The sequence below is a fragment of the Lupinus angustifolius genome, unplaced genomic scaffold (genome assembly GCF_001865875.1).
Source record: "Lupinus angustifolius cultivar Tanjil unplaced genomic scaffold, LupAngTanjil_v1.0 Scaffold_660, whole genome shotgun sequence".
Taxonomy (NCBI): Eukaryota; Viridiplantae; Streptophyta; class Magnoliopsida; order Fabales; family Fabaceae; genus Lupinus; species Lupinus angustifolius.
This window is the reverse complement of record NW_017727986.1, coordinates 2948-16259: the sequence shown is the minus strand read 5'-3', so window position 1 is coordinate 16259 and position 13312 is coordinate 2948. Positions and strand designations below refer to the sequence as shown.

Below are 13312 nucleotides of genomic sequence, written 5' to 3'. Positions count from 1 at the left end.
GGTTTGTGTAGGTATTTGGTGTTTTGGGTTGTATTTTGGATGATTTGTGCTTGGGATGTCTCGGTTTTGTAGGGTATTTTGTGGATGGATTTGATTTTTGTAGGGTAATGTGTTTAGGGTATGGTTTTGTGTGTATGTATGGCTTTTGGTTCGGCCAAGGGAAAGAAATTTGGGTAGAAGTAGAAGAATTTTTAGAAAGAAAAATTTGAAATTGCACTTACTTGTGGTGCTGCCTCAAATTCAATGCCTTAGTCTTATTTTGATAAAGATATTATAATTGTGACTTTCAGGCAAGAACTGAGCTCTGATGACCACTTGATGACAACCTCTTTGTGGATTGCCTTTGTTATAGGATCGTTTCTTGTGAAAGTCCTCTTTGTTGATTGATGATTCACTTTGTTGGAACTTATTTGATTGCTTTGAATATTTGTACTTTGATTAGCCTCGGTTGGCTTGCAATTTGTTGAGAATTGATGAAGTGATTGTAGAATGGAATGAAAGTGATGCACGGTTTGTAATGATGTGAATTGGAATGATGGTTGTTTATGTGTATATGGATGGTTTCGGTTTGTATGAACAAGGAGTGCTTGCTCACGGTTTGGTGTTGGTGTTTATGGTGGATTTGAGAATATGGAAAAGGTTAGGGATGGAATGGCGCCACAAACAATGGAATGTTTGATAAGCCTTGTGAAGTTCGCCACAAGAGAATGATACTCTTGATAAGAACAAGGGGTCTTGACTCAGCCAAGAAGCTAGGAGAAAACTCACTAACAATGGTTATTAACATAAAATTCAATCTACTTTATTCCTTGTGCATATGGGTCATATATATAGGGAAAGGAATTCGGTTTACATTGCCAAAATCAAAAGGCATGAAAAGATAAACTAATCCTATCTAATCTCAATCTAATCTTCATGTGTTGGACGAATGGTGATGGTGGATTTGAATTGAGATTGCCTTGATGAGTGGTTGAAATAATATCTTCCATTATCTTCATGTTGATGATATAATTTGATCCTCCTTTTGATTTGCTTGTTTGAAAATTAGATTAGGAGATCCTTATCTTGTGGAGATTAGATCTCCCTTAATTATAGCCGTGTGGACTTGGGGAAATTAGATTAGGAGATCCTTATCTTGTGGAGATTAGATCTCCCTTGATTATAGCCGTGTGGCTTTTGGCTCTAGATTTTCCCTCCAAGCTTTTCATCCATGCTCTATCTCCTTGCTTTATCTCTTAGCTTTTGGACGTGCTCTTTTCCCTCCAAGCTTTCATCCAAATGTTCTATCTCCTTGCTTTATCTCTAAGCTTTTGGGCGTGCATCTTTTCCCTCCAAGCTTTCATCCAAATGTTCTATCTCTTTGCTTTATCTCTAAGTGTGACCGTGCCTCCTTTCCTACAAGACATGAACCTTCATAAAATTAAATGTAATAAAATGACACCTAAATTAAAGACATGATAAATAAAAGTCCTAAACTAGTGTGGGTTTTAAGACAACTCCCACTTATTTATGGTCCTAATTACTAATGTAAGAACTAAAGAGATCAAGGTGGATCCTCCCTTAGGCCGTGGCCTTCCTTAAGCTCTTCATTAAGACTTATGCAAATTAAAGCCTTCTCTTCATGCTTGGTCCCATTTGCACTTGTTTCCATGATAGAAAATATGAGTTGCCGAAGTGCTTCTTGGGCCTTTTTGGTTTTAGCTCTAGTCATAGGTCCTCCTAAGCCATGTAAAGGGTCTTCAATGATGTTATGTCCCAATGGGTTTACATCATCCCCTCCTTCTTCGAAAGAATTCGACCTCGAATAAGCATTTTCATCACCTGTATCAAAAAAAGTTAAGTCAGCCACATTGAAAGTAGCACTAATATTTCCATACTCACTAGGCAAGTCCAATTTGTATGCATTGTTGTTTATCCTTTCCAAGACTTGAAAAGGGCCGTCCCCTCTAGGTTGAAGCTTTGATTTCCTTTGAGATGGAAATCTTTCTTTTCTCATATGGATCCAAACCCAATCTCCTGGTTCAAAGATGACTTCCTTTCTTCCCTTGTTGGCTGATCTTGCATAACTCTCGGTTCTCTTCTCAATTTGTTCCTTCACCTTCTCATGTAGCTTCTTCACATACTCAGCCTTGGCTTTACCATCTTTATGTTTCAACAATGATGTACCTGGAAAAGGTAATAAATCAAGGGGAGTTAGTGGGTTAAAACCATAAACAATTTCAAATGGTGAATGCTTTGTTGCACTATGAGTTGCCCTGTTATAGGCAAACTCCACGTGGGGAAGGCACTCTTCCCATGCATTTAAGTTCTTCCTTAGGACAGCCCTCAACAAGGTAGAGAGTGTCCTATTGACCACTTCAGTTTGCCCATCTGTTTGAGGATGGCATGTGGTAGAGAAAAGAAGCTTTGTGCCAAGCTTTCCCCAAAGGGTTCTCCAAAAGTGACTTAGGAATTTGGCATCCCTATCACTCACTATGCTCCTTGGTAAGCCATGTAGCCTTACCACTTCTTTGAAGAATAACCCTGCAATATGACAAGCATCATCAATTTTTTTGCAAGGTATAAAATGAGCCATTTTAGAAAATCTATCCACTACAACAAAAATTGAATCTTTGCCACTCTTAGTTCGTGGTAAAGCAACCACGAAATCCATGGATAAGTCTATCCATGGTGAATCAGGGACGGGCAATGGAGTGTAAAGTCCATGAGGCATGGCCTTGGACTTAGCCCGTTTGCAAGTAATGCATTTTTCACATAAAAGTTGAACATCACGCCTCATATGAGGCCAATAAAAGTGATCATGCAATATATCAAGGGTCTTTTGGGAACCAAAATGACCCATCAGCCCCCCTTCATGGGCTTCTCTCAACAGTAAATCCCTTACAGAACTCTTAGGGATACAAAGTCTTTTATCTTTAAAAAGAAACCCTTCATGCCTATAATAACCCTCATGGGCTGAATTCATGCACTTGGCATAGTGTGTAGCAAAATCAGGGTCATGTTCATACAAGCCCTTCACACATTCGAGACCTAAGAGCTTGGTCTCTAAGGTAGCAATCAAAGCATGCCTTCTTGATAAGGCATCAGCTACCACATTAGCTTTTCCCTTTTTGTGTTTAACCACATAAGGGAATTGCTCCAGAAATTCCACCCACTTGGCATGTCTTTTGTTTAGCTTGCCTTGCCCCTTTAAATATTTAAGTGATTCATGATCACTATGAATAACAAATTCCTTGGGCAGTAGATAATGTTGCCAAGTTTGTAAGGCCCTCACTAGGGCATATAGCTCTTTATCATATGTAGAGTAGTTAAGGGCAGCCCCCCCTAACTTCTCACTAAAATAGGCAATAGGATGCCCATCTTGCATTAGCACAGCCCCAATTCCAACATTTGAAGCATCACACTCAATTTCAAAGGATTTTGTAAAATTTGGTAATCTCAAAATTGGAGCGTGTGTGAGCTTCTCCTTAAGCCTTTTGAAGGCTTCTTCTTGCTTATCACCCCAATGGAACCCCACATTCTTTTTGACCACTTCATTTAGAGGTGCAGCCAAGGTACTAAAGTCCTTGACAAACCTTCTATAAAAACTTGCAAGGCCATGAAAACTTCTCACATCCGTGGTGCTTTTTGGAGTGGGCCATTCTTGGATAGCCTTTATCTTTTCAGGATCTACGTGTACCCCATTAGAACTGATTATGAAACCAAGGAATATCACGTGATCAACACAGAAGCTGCACTTCTCAAGGTTGGCGTATAGCTTCTCTTTCCTTAATATAAGCAAAACACTTTTTAGGTGTTCATAATGTTCATCAAGACTCTTGCTATATATTAGGATGTCATCGAAGTACACCACAACAAATTTTCCAAGGAAATCCCTTAGAACGTGGTTCATCAGCCTCATAAATGTGCTTGGCGCATTGGTTAAGCCAAAAGGCATTACCATCCACTAGTACAAGCCATATTTTGTTTTGAAGGCTGTTTTCCACTCATCCCCTTCTCTAATCCGAATTTGATGGTACCCACTCTTCAAATCCACTTTTGAGAAGATGCAGGCACCATGTAATTCCTCTAAGAGATCATCCAATCTAGGAATGGGATGTCTATATTTGACCGTGATGTTGTTCACGGCCCTACAGTCAGTGCACATCCTCCAGGCTCCATTTTTCTTTGGAACTAGGATGACTGGGACTGCACAAGGACTTAGACTTTCTTGAACCCAACCCTTGTGCATAAATTCCTCGACTTGTTTTTGAATTTCATTAGTCTCTTGAGGATTGCTCCTATAGGCAGGCCTATTGGGCAATGATGCACCAGGAATCAAGTCAATATGATGTTCAATGCCCCTTAAAGGTGGAAGTCCACTAGGGACTTCTTCAGGGAATACATCATTGAACTCATTCAAGAAGTCTTTCAAATTTTGAGGCATAGAAGCCTTATCAATAGCCGTGCTATTTAAGCAAAAACTTTGGCACAAAAGTAAGTACATGGGCTGCCTTGTGACTAGGGCATGCTTTACTTCACTTTTTGTGACAAAGTAGCTTTTCTTTTGATCCTTTCGATCATTCTTCTTGACTTGGCTAGAGTCTATGGTTTCAGCCGTGACCTCCTTTTTCTCTTGGTCAATCTTTTCTTTCAGCCTACGCTGATCATCACTCACTTGTTTTGGGGACAAGGGTGATAAGACCATTTTATGATTATTATGCATAAATGTGTACTTGTTAGTACGCCCTTCATGGGTAGCATTTTTATCATATTGCCATGGTCTTCCCAATAGCATATGGCTGGCCTCCATGTTGACCACATCACATAGGACTATGTCCTCATATTTTCCAATGGAAAAAGGGACCTCAACTTGCTTATTCACGACCATCTCCCCCACATCATTAAGCCATTGCAGCCTATATGGTGTTGGGTGTGCCTTGGTGATAAGCTTCAATTTAGACACCGTTCTTGTGCTAACCACGTTAGCACAACTTCCTCCATCAATGATGAGGGTACATATGTTACCTTGTACAAGGCAGCGAGCATGAAAAATGTTTTCTCTTTGACTTTCCTCATGATTTCGGTTTTGACTCCCAAGGAGCCTCCTAACCATGAGTAGGTCTCCATCGGGCATATTAAGATCACCCTCATTGTCATGTTCTTCATCACTAGCTGACTCAGATTGGGACTCAATGTCCCCATTTAGAACCATCATAGTTCTTCTTGTAGGGCATTGAGACGCAATATGGCCACGCCCCAAACATTTAAAACATTTTATATCACGGCTCCTTTGATTTGGATCAAGGGGCTGCTTACCTTGGGACTTGGTTGTCCCCACGGCTTCTTTAGAACTAGGGACAATTTCTTTTGTTGCATTGCCCTCCTTCTTGCTTTTGTCTTTCCAAGTATTTGGTGGATACTTGGTTGTTGAATTAGAGGAGTACTTAGACTTCCTCCTCTTGATTTGTTGCTCTACCTTGATGGCCTTTTGGACAAGGTCATCTAACTCAACATATGGTTGAAGCTCCACAATATCCTGAATTTCAGGGTTCAACCCATGTAGGAACCGAGCCATTGTAGCTTCTCGGTCCTCATGGAAGTTGGACCTAAGTAAGGCCAGCTCCATCTCCTTGAAGTATTCATCAACCGATTTGTTACCTTGAGTTAGTCTTTGCAATTTGTTATGCACATCTCTTTGGTAGGAACTTGGAACAAACCTTCTCCTCATCACCCTCTTCATCTCCCCCCAAGTATTTACTACTTCCTCACCATACCTCCTCCTCTCCTTTTGGATCTGGTCCCACCACACCATAGCATATTCCTTAAATTCTAGGGCAGCAACCTTTACCTTCTTTTCCTCACTATAGTGTTGGCATTCAAACACTTGTTCCATCTTTAACTCCCACTCATGATAGGCCTCAGGGTTATTAAGTCCTAGGAATGTAGGGACTTTTATTTTTACTCCCTCTAACCTATCCTCCCTCCTCCTATCTCCACGGCCTCCTCTCTCACGACCACCTCCCTCACGGCCACCCTCAAAATCATCCTCCTCATACCTTCCTCTCCCATATCCTCCCTCATACTCATCCTCCTCTCGCCTACCTCTCCTCTCACCACGGCCCTCCTCCTCCTCATACCTATTCCTCCTCTCACCATGGCCCTCATCCTCACGGCCACCTCTTCTATCTCTCCTCCTCCTTCTCCTATGATCTATCTCACTACTAGAGTCACCCTCCAGCCTCCTAACATCTATTCTCATTTCATCCATTTGCCGTTGTAGGGCCTGAAATTGGGTGCTTATCATGGCATGTAGCACGGCTGTCCTTGGTGATAATGGAGAACCACTATCTTCTGGACTAGCCATAATGTCACTCTCCTTACTCTTCTCTCAAGTGTTTACACTCTCTCACTTTTCTCTCAATTTTCTCCTTTGATTCTTGAGTGAGTCAAGTGATCAAGTTGTAGTATCAAAAACGTGTGACAAGTTCACAAGATTACCAATTTATTTGGTTTGTGGCTCGGCTGGATTGTGTGTAGGTTGTAGGGTAGTGTTTGTGTAGGTTTTGTGGGTTAGGGTTAGGTTTTGGTCTCGGTTTGGGTAGGTTTTTGGGTTAGGTTTAAGGTTTTGTGTTTGGCTTGATGTGTTTGGGTTAGGGTTAGGGTTTATATTCGGTTTGTGTAGGTATTTGGTGTTTTGGGTTGTATTTTGGATGATTTGTGCTTGGGATGTCTCGGTTTTGTAGGGTATTTTGTGGATGGATTTGATTTTTGTAGGGTAATGTGTTTAGGGTATGGTTTTGTGTGTATGTATGGCTTTTGGTTCGGCCAAGGGAAAGAAATTTGGGTAGAAGTAGAAGAATTTTTAGAAAGAAAAATTTGAAATTGCACTTACTTGTGGTGCTGCCTCAAATTCAATGCCTTAGTCTTATTTTGATAAAGATATTATAATTGTGACTTTCAGGCAAGAACTGAGCTCTGATGACCACTTGATGACAACCTCTTTGTGGATTGCCTTTGTTATAGGATCGTTTCTTGTGAAAGTCCTCTTTGTTGATTGATGATTCACTTTGTTGGAACTTATTTGATTGCTTTGAATATTTGTACTTTGATTAGCCTCGGTTGGCTTGCAATTTGTTGAGAATTGATGAAGTGATTGTAGAATGGAATGAAAGTGATGCACGGTTTGTAATGATGTGAATTGGAATGATGGTTGTTTATGTGTATATGGATGGTTTCGGTTTGTATGAACAAGGAGTGCTTGCTCACGGTTTGGTGTTGGTGTTTATGGTGGATTTGAGAATATGGAAAAGGTTAGGGATGGAATGGCGCCACAAACAATGGAATGTTTGATAAGCCTTGTGAAGTTCGCCACAAGAGAATGATACTCTTGATAAGAACAAGGGGTCTTGACTCAGCCAAGAAGCTAGGAGAAAACTCACTAACAATGGTTATTAACATAAAATTCAATCTACTTTATTCCTTGTGCATATGGGTCATATATATAGGGAAAGGAATTCGGTTTACATTGCCAAAATCAAAAGGCATGAAAAGATAAACTAATCCTATCTAATCTCAATCTAATCTTCATGTGTTGGACGAATGGTGATGGTGGATTTGAATTGAGATTGCCTTGATGAGTGGTTGAAATAATATCTTCCATTATCTTCATGTTGATGATATAATTTGATCCTCCTTTTGATTTGCTTGTTTGAAAATTAGATTAGGAGATCCTTATCTTGTGGAGATTAGATCTCCCTTAATTATAGCCGTGTGGACTTGGGGAAATTAGATTAGGAGATCCTTATCTTGTGGAGATTAGATCTCCCTTGATTATAGCCGTGTGGCTTTTGGCTCTAGATTTTCCCTCCAAGCTTTTCATCCATGCTCTATCTCCTTGCTTTATCTCTTAGCTTTTGGACGTGCTCTTTTCCCTCCAAGCTTTCATCCAAATGTTCTATCTCCTTGCTTTATCTCTAAGCTTTTGGGCGTGCATCTTTTCCCTCCAAGCTTTCATCCAAATGTTCTATCTCTTTGCTTTATCTCTAAGTGTGACCGTGCCTCCTTTCCTACAAGACATGAACCTTCATAAAATTAAATGTAATAAAATGACACCTAAATTAAAGACATGATAAATAAAAGTCCTAAACTAGTGTGGGTTTTAAGACAACTCCCACTTATTTATGGTCCTAATTACTAATGTAAGAACTAAAGAGATCAAGGTGGATCCTCCCTTAGGCCGTGGCCTTCCTTAAGCTCTTCATTAAGACTTATGCAAATTAAAGCCTTCTCTTCATGCTTGGTCCCATTTGCACTTGTTTCCATGATAGAAAATATGAGTTGCCGAAGTGCTTCTTGGGCCTTTTTGGTTTTAGCTCTAGTCATAGGTCCTCCTAAGCCATGTAAAGGGTCTTCAATGATGTTATGTCCCAATGGGTTTACATCATCCCCTCCTTCTTCGAAAGAATTCGACCTCGAATAAGCATTTTCATCACCTGTATCAAAAAAAGTTAAGTCAGCCACATTGAAAGTAGCACTAATATTTCCATACTCACTAGGCAAGTCCAATTTGTATGCATTGTTGTTTATCCTTTCCAAGACTTGAAAAGGGCCGTCCCCTCTAGGTTGAAGCTTTGATTTCCTTTGAGATGGAAATCTTTCTTTTCTCATATGGATCCAAACCCAATCTCCTGGTTCAAAGATGACTTCCTTTCTTCCCTTGTTGGCTGATCTTGCATAACTCTCGGTTCTCTTCTCAATTTGTTCCTTCACCTTCTCATGTAGCTTCTTCACATACTCAGCCTTGGCTTTACCATCTTTATGTTTCAACAATGATGTACCTGGAAAAGGTAATAAATCAAGGGGAGTTAGTGGGTTAAAACCATAAACAATTTCAAATGGTGAATGCTTTGTTGCACTATGAGTTGCCCTGTTATAGGCAAACTCCACGTGGGGAAGGCACTCTTCCCATGCATTTAAGTTCTTCCTTAGGACAGCCCTCAACAAGGTAGAGAGTGTCCTATTGACCACTTCAGTTTGCCCATCTGTTTGAGGATGGCATGTGGTAGAGAAAAGAAGCTTTGTGCCAAGCTTTCCCCAAAGGGTTCTCCAAAAGTGACTTAGGAATTTGGCATCCCTATCACTCACTATGCTCCTTGGTAAGCCATGTAGCCTTACCACTTCTTTGAAGAATAACCCTGCAATATGACAAGCATCATCAATTTTTTTGCAAGGTATAAAATGAGCCATTTTAGAAAATCTATCCACTACAACAAAAATTGAATCTTTGCCACTCTTAGTTCGTGGTAAAGCAACCACGAAATCCATGGATAAGTCTATCCATGGTGAATCAGGGACGGGCAATGGAGTGTAAAGTCCATGAGGCATGGCCTTGGACTTAGCCCGTTTGCAAGTAATGCATTTTTCACATAAAAGTTGAACATCACGCCTCATATGAGGCCAATAAAAGTGATCATGCAATATATCAAGGGTCTTTTGGGAACCAAAATGACCCATCAGCCCCCCTTCATGGGCTTCTCTCAACAGTAAATCCCTTACAGAACTCTTAGGGATACAAAGTCTTTTATCTTTAAAAAGAAACCCTTCATGCCTATAATAACCCTCATGGGCTGAATTCATGCACTTGGCATAGTGTGTAGCAAAATCAGGGTCATGTTCATACAAGCCCTTCACACATTCGAGACCTAAGAGCTTGGTCTCTAAGGTAGCAATCAAAGCATGCCTTCTTGATAAGGCATCAGCTACCACATTAGCTTTTCCCTTTTTGTGTTTAACCACATAAGGGAATTGCTCCAGAAATTCCACCCACTTGGCATGTCTTTTGTTTAGCTTGCCTTGCCCCTTTAAATATTTAAGTGATTCATGATCACTATGAATAACAAATTCCTTGGGCAGTAGATAATGTTGCCAAGTTTGTAAGGCCCTCACTAGGGCATATAGCTCTTTATCATATGTAGAGTAGTTAAGGGCAGCCCCCCCTAACTTCTCACTAAAATAGGCAATAGGATGCCCATCTTGCATTAGCACAGCCCCAATTCCAACATTTGAAGCATCACACTCAATTTCAAAGGATTTTGTAAAATTTGGTAATCTCAAAATTGGAGCGTGTGTGAGCTTCTCCTTAAGCCTTTTGAAGGCTTCTTCTTGCTTATCACCCCAATGGAACCCCACATTCTTTTTGACCACTTCATTTAGAGGTGCAGCCAAGGTACTAAAGTCCTTGACAAACCTTCTATAAAAACTTGCAAGGCCATGAAAACTTCTCACATCCGTGGTGCTTTTTGGAGTGGGCCATTCTTGGATAGCCTTTATCTTTTCAGGATCTACGTGTACCCCATTAGAACTGATTATGAAACCAAGGAATATCACGTGATCAACACAGAAGCTGCACTTCTCAAGGTTGGCGTATAGCTTCTCTTTCCTTAATATAAGCAAAACACTTTTTAGGTGTTCATAATGTTCATCAAGACTCTTGCTATATATTAGGATGTCATCGAAGTACACCACAACAAATTTTCCAAGGAAATCCCTTAGAACGTGGTTCATCAGCCTCATAAATGTGCTTGGCGCATTGGTTAAGCCAAAAGGCATTACCATCCACTAGTACAAGCCATATTTTGTTTTGAAGGCTGTTTTCCACTCATCCCCTTCTCTAATCCGAATTTGATGGTACCCACTCTTCAAATCCACTTTTGAGAAGATGCAGGCACCATGTAATTCCTCTAAGAGATCATCCAATCTAGGAATGGGATGTCTATATTTGACCGTGATGTTGTTCACGGCCCTACAGTCAGTGCACATCCTCCAGGCTCCATTTTTCTTTGGAACTAGGATGACTGGGACTGCACAAGGACTTAGACTTTCTTGAACCCAACCCTTGTGCATAAATTCCTCGACTTGTTTTTGAATTTCATTAGTCTCTTGAGGATTGCTCCTATAGGCAGGCCTATTGGGCAATGATGCACCAGGAATCAAGTCAATATGATGTTCAATGCCCCTTAAAGGTGGAAGTCCACTAGGGACTTCTTCAGGGAATACATCATTGAACTCATTCAAGAAGTCTTTCAAATTTTGAGGCATAGAAGCCTTATCAATAGCCGTGCTATTTAAGCAAAAACTTTGGCACAAAAGTAAGTACATGGGCTGCCTTGTGACTAGGGCATGCTTTACTTCACTTTTTGTGACAAAGTAGCTTTTCTTTTGATCCTTTCGATCATTCTTCTTGACTTGGCTAGAGTCTATGGTTTCAGCCGTGACCTCCTTTTTCTCTTGGTCAATCTTTTCTTTCAGCCTACGCTGATCATCACTCACTTGTTTTGGGGACAAGGGTGATAAGACCATTTTATGATTATTATGCATAAATGTGTACTTGTTAGTACGCCCTTCATGGGTAGCATTTTTATCATATTGCCATGGTCTTCCCAATAGCATATGGCTGGCCTCCATGTTGACCACATCACATAGGACTATGTCCTCATATTTTCCAATGGAAAAAGGGACCTCAACTTGCTTATTCACGACCATCTCCCCCACATCATTAAGCCATTGCAGCCTATATGGTGTTGGGTGTGCCTTGGTGATAAGCTTCAATTTAGACACCGTTCTTGTGCTAACCACGTTAGCACAACTTCCTCCATCAATGATGAGGGTACATATGTTACCTTGTACAAGGCAGCGAGCATGAAAAATGTTTTCTCTTTGACTTTCCTCATGATTTCGGTTTTGACTCCCAAGGAGCCTCCTAACCATGAGTAGGTCTCCATCGGGCATATTAAGATCACCCTCATTGTCATGTTCTTCATCACTAGCTGACTCAGATTGGGACTCAATGTCCCCATTTAGAACCATCATAGTTCTTCTTGTAGGGCATTGAGACGCAATATGGCCACGCCCCAAACATTTAAAACATTTTATATCACGGCTCCTTTGATTTGGATCAAGGGGCTGCTTACCTTGGGACTTGGTTGTCCCCACGGCTTCTTTAGAACTAGGGACAATTTCTTTTGTTGCATTGCCCTCCTTCTTGCTTTTGTCTTTCCAAGTATTTGGTGGATACTTGGTTGTTGAATTAGAGGAGTACTTAGACTTCCTCCTCTTGATTTGTTGCTCTACCTTGATGGCCTTTTGGACAAGGTCATCTAACTCAACATATGGTTGAAGCTCCACAATATCCTGAATTTCAGGGTTCAACCCATGTAGGAACCGAGCCATTGTAGCTTCTCGGTCCTCATGGAAGTTGGACCTAAGTAAGGCCAGCTCCATCTCCTTGAAGTATTCATCAACCGATTTGTTACCTTGAGTTAGTCTTTGCAATTTGTTATGCACATCTCTTTGGTAGGAACTTGGAACAAACCTTCTCCTCATCACCCTCTTCATCTCCCCCCAAGTATTTACTACTTCCTCACCATACCTCCTCCTCTCCTTTTGGATCTGGTCCCACCACACCATAGCATATTCCTTAAATTCTAGGGCAGCAACCTTTACCTTCTTTTCCTCACTATAGTGTTGGCATTCAAACACTTGTTCCATCTTTAACTCCCACTCATGATAGGCCTCAGGGTTATTAAGTCCTAGGAATGTAGGGACTTTTATTTTTACTCCCTCTAACCTATCCTCCCTCCTCCTATCTCCACGGCCTCCTCTCTCACGACCACCTCCCTCACGGCCACCCTCAAAATCATCCTCCTCATACCTTCCTCTCCCATATCCTCCCTCATACTCATCCTCCTCTCGCCTACCTCTCCTCTCACCACGGCCCTCCTCCTCCTCATACCTATTCCTCCTCTCACCATGGCCCTCATCCTCACGGCCACCTCTTCTATCTCTCCTCCTCCTTCTCCTATGATCTATCTCACTACTAGAGTCACCCTCCAGCCTCCTAACATCTATTCTCATTTCATCCATTTGCCGTTGTAGGGCCTGAAATTGGGTGCTTATCATGGCATGTAGCACGGCTGTCCTTGGTGATAATGGAGAACCACTATCTTCTGGACTAGCCATAATGTCACTCTCCTTACTCTTCTCTCAAGTGTTTACACTCTCTCACTTTTCTCTCAATTTTCTCCTTTGATTCTTGAGTGAGTCAAGTGATCAAGTTGTAGTATCAAAAACGTGTGACAAGTTCACAAGATTACCAATTTATTTGGTTTGTGGCTCGGCTGGATTGTGTGTAGGTTGTAGGGTAGTGTTTGTGTAGGTTTTGTGGGTTAGGGTTAGGTTTTGGTCTCGGTTTGGGTAGGTTTTTGGGTTAGGTTTAAGGTTTTGTGTTTGGCTTGATGTGTTTGGGTTAGGGTTAGGGTTTATATTCGGTTTG

The 13312-nt window shown here is 41.1% G+C and overlaps 2 protein-coding genes across 2 annotated transcripts; both read right to left on the bottom strand.

The window, feature by feature from the left end:
- Window positions 1-1817: 1817 nt before the first annotated feature.
- LOC109341791 lies at window positions 1818-6346 on the bottom strand. Its single transcript, XM_019579762.1, has 6 exons — window positions 4742-6346; window positions 4148-4393; window positions 3069-3700; window positions 2167-2936; window positions 1878-2013; window positions 1818-1821 (listed from the first exon to the last, which is right to left on the bottom strand). The coding sequence occupies exons 1-6, from the start codon at window positions 6344-6346 to the stop codon at window positions 1818-1820; spliced, it is 3393 nt and encodes a 1130-aa protein (XP_019435307.1).
- A 2124-nt stretch (window positions 6347-8470) lies between these two features.
- LOC109341790 lies at window positions 8471-12999 on the bottom strand. The gene is made up of 6 exons (XM_019579761.1): window positions 11395-12999; window positions 10801-11046; window positions 9722-10353; window positions 8820-9589; window positions 8531-8666; window positions 8471-8474 (listed from the first exon to the last, which is right to left on the bottom strand). Exons 1-6 carry the CDS (start codon window positions 12997-12999, stop codon window positions 8471-8473), a joined length of 3393 nt encoding a protein of 1130 aa, XP_019435306.1.
- Window positions 13000-13312: the final 313 nt, after the last annotated feature.